Raw genomic sequence first — 6,484 nt, forward strand, 5'->3', positions numbered from 1 at the left:
GTTGTCCCTGCTGGGCTAGGAACACATCCACAGCTGAAGCAGGTTTGCTGTTCAAAGTGGGATTATCCTCTCTGATGCACCAGGTGCCCATTAGTTGTTTCATTAGAGCCAAACCTAAACCTGACCGGAATCATTTCCAGCTATTTGTGTTTTAGAGCAGCTCAGGGTCCTGCACATTGGGTCAGGTTCTCTACAGGGAAGTTCTGACATCAGCAAGAGGATTTTAATTAAAATGCAATTGTGAGCAGCAGGCTTAGCAGAGATTGCAGGTAGCCAGAGCAGTTCAGGGGTGGACACTACACAGGTATGGCCAAAGGAAGAACTTCAGCAATACAGGGAGCTCCAGGGCAGCTCAGAGAACATAAAACTGCCACTATCAGAGCAAGCTGCAGAGAGATAAGGAGGAGGTTTGAATGAGGGGCAGCTTCCAGAGACCTGCAGGGCCTGATCCTGCCCAGGGCACTGGGAGCTCTGAAGCTTCCCCTGAGCATACAGACCAACTGGGCACCCTGCTGGCCCCTCTCTCAGGGGACACAGGTGGCTTTGTCCCAGTTTATCTGGCCCTGCCGTGACCCAACAGCAGCTCCCCTCACCTGATTTATCAGAAAGTCACAGGGAGCACAGGGCTGCTGGGGATGAGTTAGCAAGGGCAGGAAATGGGGTGTAAAAAGTTCTGTTTGAGACAAAGTGCCTGTTGCAAGCTGCTCCCAGGGCTGTCCCTGCAGATCAGCTGCTCACACAGAGTTAGGCAGGGGCTGGCTCACCATGGGCAACAACTTGTTCCAAACCTGTGTTTTCAGCCAAACCACGGAAATCCAACACTATCATAGGTGCAAACCCACAAGAGACACCTACAGAGAGGTTCAGCACCAATGGTCACCTGGAGCACTGAAGGCTGAGCCAGATTCCTTCTGCCACACACCAGACAGGCCATGGGATACAGAGGCACCAGCACAGATGATCATTGACACCACAGTGTATCAAAAGAGTGACACTTAATTCTGAGACACTCAGGGATGAAACATCTCCATATTCCATTTGTTATCAACACCTGGGAGCGTGAGAGGGCCAGAGCTCTGGTCAGTGCCCACACTGGCAAGGACAGCTCAGGGCTGCAGCTCAGTGCTGTGAACAGGCATCTGAGGAAAGCACAAACAACACTGCCTTGAAATCAGTCAAATTTATTGTACATTCTTAAATTCTGAGGTCTGTAATTGCGGTAATTAATGCCAGTAACCAGCCTTACTGCTGCAATCATAATCTGCAACAATAATCTGCAGCCCTGCCCCACCCTGAGGAGCAGTGCACCATCCCTGCTGGCTCTGGAACAGCGCCCAGGCACAGGGTGGGATGGGCAACACGAGCACACAGCTCTGCCTTTGCAGGCTTGTCTGCCTTGGAAGACAGCACCTCCAGTAAAGCTTAAAACAAAAAAAGAAATCTGTGATCTCTCTTCTGCCTTATCCTCCAGACATTATCATTAAAGCAGGGCTGGCCCACATGAGGAGTGAATGTGACAAGGGAAGCAAACCTCCAGGGCAAGTCCCTTTCAGCACACCTCAGCCTTGCTGTGCCTCACATCCTTCCAGACTGAAAAGCCCCCCACAGTTGGAAATGCAGCCTCCTGCCAAAAAGCCCTGAATAAAGCAAAGGAAACTCCTTGAAAAGGTTTACAGCCTTCCCACAAGCCGTGCCAAAACCACTGCAAGTGTCTTTAAGGCAGTTTGCTTCAGAAAACTTAATGATTATTGACATTTTAAGACCATCATGTTTAGAAGTCAGTGAACTCCCTTTTTCTGAAGCCTTCTATAACGTCAAATTAAACCAGCAGAAAATAGAGAACTGACTCAACTAATTTATTAGACAACTAAATTAATGTTTAGCCCAGGTCTTCAACCAAGCAAACATCCCTTCACCACCACAGCACATGGATGTCTCTTGGAAGGTCCCAAGTGGCATTTTTCCAGTATTCCTGATGACAACTCCTTATGCCAGAGCACATCACACAGCAATGAGCAGGTGAATGGAGGGGGGCAGGGGCTCTGGGCTGGTGGGACATCAGGCAGCGAGGACATGCATGTGGAGCTCATTATTGTTGTTTCAGCCCGCTCAAATTGAACACTTCCCTCCCACCTCCCTCCTTGCTTCAGTCACCGGGTGGTGCCAGGACCCCTGAAGGGGATGAATTGGGAACTCTGACCTCTGCTCTGATGCCTCCTGTTTCCTCCCCTCCCTTTTAGGTGCTGCCTGCGGTCATGGAAAGGAGACACTACAAAAGGAATTTTCTAAAGCTTTCAGACTGAGCGAAGCCCGCTGGCCTGGGAAGCGGTGCTCAGATCAAAGCCCCCCTGTGCCAGAGCTGCGCAGGGGACAGGAGGGGGTCCCTGCAGAATTCCAGAGCTCAGGAGCTGTGTTTGGCACTGGGGAGATGCTGGGGCTGCTCCCAGAGCTGGGACAGCCTCAAGGGGTTATTTCAGTCAGCAGCATCCTTAGTGCTGCGTGTCATGCTGAGCTAGCAGGGTGGCCAGAGCACAGATGGACACACGTGGAGTGATAAATGCACACCCACGTTTGCCAGCTTTTCCAAGCAGCCTTACCCTCCCCGTTTTCCTTGGCACGTCGTTCACATATTTGTTTGCAAGTGCACGGAACAGCAGTACTTCTTCACCTTGCTTTACTCCTCTGCCTCACTGGAGGCACAATTACTACATGGAGGTCCCTATAAACCTTCTGCTACTGGGACTTCAGGAAAAACTTCTTCTATTTTACAGTGCAGGGAAGTGAGCCATGGCTTTAAAAGGTGGCAGAGCTCGCAGGAGGATACGTCAGGTTTTTGCCATCCAGTGACATCTTCAGCCATTTATACCACACACACAGCAAAATTCCGTGTCACAACCACACAATGGCTGGAAAATTCCTAGTGCAGCACTAACTCGGGAGAATGTGGGCCAGAATGAGAAAAATGCTTCAGAGATGATCTTGTAACAAAGCCACCCCCACCGAAAGGCTGAGAAAGGCTTGGTCCGAGAAACTGACAGTTTTCCTTTGCTCGTCCTTGTTATTAATACAACAGGGATAACACCACTGCAACAGGTGAGTGGCACCACGGCTCTCACAATTCTCACAAGCAGAAAACACCGAGCAGCAGCCGGTGGCTCCATGGCTGGCTTCAGGCTGCGGGAGCATTTCAAATCAGAGCTGCTCTTCCCGGCTTGGGCTGCCCTCAGGGGGGACACTGGGTCTGGAGTTCCTGCAACTAAACGCGGTGTTTTACAAGCCCCTTTACAACTGTTCTTTCCTCCCTTCAAGGGAGCCATGGCTGTTTCACTGCACTGCAGCTTTTACCGTCCGCATTCCTGGCTGCAAGCTCCCTCTGGGCAGCTTAAAATGGGACCCCTGAGATAAATCACCTGACACTGGCTTGTAAAATCCACTCTTGTAACTTTCCCCTCTGCTCATCCCAATGCCCCACCGAACGCACCGAGTTAAAACACATCAATGTAAATATTATCAGTTCGAGACGCATCAAAGTAATACCTACTACAGTTACCATAACGATTCCCTGACTACCAAAGGGAATGTAGGTGCTGGTTTGCCCGCGATTTTATAAACACAAAGAACCCACAACTTTAAAAAGAACGAGACGCGCTCCATTCGAGCAACTCCAGGCAGGGCTGGGAGAGAGCCCGAACACGTGCGTGCCCCCAGCCCCGCTGCTCCGGGGGATGCCCGGCACCAGCCCTCCCTGCCTGTCCCACAACCAGAGCCCCCAGCACCGATGCCCCGGCACCAGCCCTCCCTGCTGGCCCCACAACCAGAGCCCCCAGCACCGACCCAGCCGCGGCCGCTCCGCCCGGGGGATGCGGGCGAGCACCCGCGGGGAGCGGGGCCCTGCCCGCCGGCCCCGCTGCCCTCAGCGGCGCACAAAGGGGGGCTCCGTGCCCTCATCCCCGGCCCGGCCGTACCTGGATGGTCTGGTTGGGGTCCCCCCCGGCCACCGGGCCCCCCACCAGCTTGCAGTACAGATCCTCCACGGCGCGCCGGCTGCCGGCGCCCGCCGGCTCCTCGCCGCAGGTGGCGGTGGCGGAGATGCGGGTGCCCTCGGCCAGGTTGAAGTAGGGCGGGTGGAGGCTGTGCCCGTTCACATCGCTGGGGAAGGAGGCGGGCGGCCGGGCGGCGGCGGCGGGCAGCAAGGACAGCAGGGACAGGAGCCACACACCGCCCCGCTCCGCCGCCTTCGCCATCTTCGCTCGGCGGGGCCGGGCAGCGCTGCGGCACCGGCTCCGCTGGCTCCGCTGGCCCCGCTCCGCTCGGCTCTGCCCCTCTCCGCCGCCGCCGCGCTACTTCAGCCCCGGCTGCGGGGAGGGGCCGGGCAGCCCTGCCGCCCCGGTTAACCCTTCACGGGAACCCCCGGCCCCGCCGCCCCGCTTAACCCTTCACCATCCCGGGAACCCCCGGCCCCGCGTCCCGGTTAACCCCTCACGGGAACCCCCCGGCCCCGGTTAACCCTTTGCAAACCCCCGGCCCCGGAGGAGTGGGGTGAATGATGGCGCCCCCTCCCCAGGGAACAATGTGCCCATTGTGTCTGCGGGGCTGCGCTGCCCGCGGCGGCTCGCTGGGGTTTTAGCACGGTAAACTCCATTAACCGATAGATCGGGTTATCTGCAGGAAGAACTCGATTACTAATTAACACAACAGGGGAACTGGGCTTGACCGAACCCACTTCGCGCTCCTCGAGGTGCGCTGTGGGTTCTCATTTAATTTGGGCAGTGAAAATTTTACTTCCACTTTTCCCGGAAAGGATGGCTGTGGGGAAATGACTTTAGCTGCTCACCTAAGGGGGAAGGAAGCAGCTCAGCGATAACCCAACTTTCTGCCATCCCCTGGCCGCCCATGGACACTCCCTCCGTGATGTGACACATGCACTGCCAGCTCTTTATATGCTGCTGGGGGGAAGACATTTTACAGACAAAACCCTGAACATGAATACAGACCAATATATAAATTAACTCATCAGACCACTGCTTTGATTTTCTGGCAAATACAGACTGTTTTAAAATCCAATAATTAAATAATACACACAAAACGTTGTGCCTGAACTGGACAAGCCTGCATCTTTAAAGCAGGACATACCAAGAGACCAGGTCTGGATTCCAAACAGTTGGATTGCTGCGGTATTTGAACCCCACAGGAAGCAAAACAAGCTCTAAAGCATGTCCAGATCTTCACAGGATGCTGCTGGGCATTTGCTCCTTGCATCATATCATCCTCTTGGTTTCCTATTTTCTGTGGACAGCCTAGGAGGTACCAGTCCTCTCGGAAAAGCTGCTGTCTTAAGTATGAAAAGCTTTAAAAAGAAAACAAACAAACAATCAAAAAAAAAAATGTGATGAGTGTGGCTCAAATATATAGCTCCACAAAGTGAATTTCCACATGGTATGTACCAGCCAGGCTCTGCAATTACACTGATTTCAGCACTTCTGGGGCCTTTTGAATGATCCCTCTTGCTGTATGTGGAGAACCATGGATATAAGTGTATATATGGATTTATATAATTTTATATATATTTATATATTCATATATTTATGTTTATATATTTTTTATTTATTTATATATATCCACTTATATCCACCATAGATATAAGTGCACATATGGATTTAAGTGTATAAATGGATATAAGTGTATATATGGATTTATTGTCAGGTTTCCACAGGGTTCTGCAGGCAGTGGGGCACTGGCAGCCCTCCAGCCAGGTGCTGCTCGGGAATTCTGCTGGCTCCGAGCATCGGGAAGGGGAGGATTTGCCATTTCTGCCATTCCTTTCCTGCCCCACGCCATCGGGAGCACCCAGTGCCAGCTGTTTCCCGGGGATCACATTGTCATGACATCAGGGTTTGAGAGCCAGGGCGGTGAGAGGTGCCCGGTTCCACATGGTGAGGCAGCACTGAAGCACGGCCGCCAAACCCATTCAGTCAGAAAGATTTCCTAAAGCGCTTTCAGACATCTTTTAACCCCTTCCTGCTCGCCCGTCTCTTTGGAGACCTTTCCCCCCGGTTTCCCCACTTAATGCAAGATCTTATCTCCGAGCGGATGAATGTAGCCTTTAAAAGCTAAATAGAACCTTTAAAAACAAATTCTTATCAAGAGAACAGACAGTCTTTGCCCTTTAAACCGTGCTTGAAAATGAGTAGGTTCCGCTGGGAACAGCCACCTTTGAAAATATTTCTGCTCTGCAGTAATCGTTAACTAACATGTTTATGTGGGGGAGACCAATACTCCACAGGACAGGAATTAAAACTTCCTTCAACTTTATCAAATGCCATATTTAATTAGCTACTTACACCCCATGGCACCTGTAAATACGTAAAAAGAGTTAACAAGGAAAGCAGGGCACAGATTAGGAAAATAACTTTCTCCCACCCCCACAAGAGTTTCAGGGCAAAACACTTGGGCCAGTCTAATATCTGTAATCCCTCTAGTGGCA

At 52.2% G+C, this 6,484-nt stretch overlaps 1 protein-coding gene across 1 annotated transcript in view; it reads right to left on the reverse strand.

Moving 5' to 3' along the window:
- LAMA5 (laminin subunit alpha 5) overlaps window positions 1–4,244 on the reverse strand; it is an 87,396-nt gene extending 83,152 nt beyond the window's left edge. The window contains exon 1 of the mRNA XM_054274367.1: window positions 3,966–4,244. Coding sequence (XP_054130342.1) covers window positions 3,966–4,244 — 279 coding nt within the window. The remainder of the gene's footprint in view (window positions 1–3,965) is intronic.
- Window positions 4,245–6,484: the final 2,240 nt, after the last annotated feature.

Source organism: Melozone crissalis, unplaced genomic scaffold (assembly GCF_028551555.1).
Source record: "Melozone crissalis strain CALT ecotype California unplaced genomic scaffold, PUWL_Pcris_2 ptg000017l_1, whole genome shotgun sequence".
In the NCBI taxonomy this organism is placed as follows: domain Eukaryota; kingdom Metazoa; phylum Chordata; class Aves; order Passeriformes; family Passerellidae; genus Melozone; species Melozone crissalis.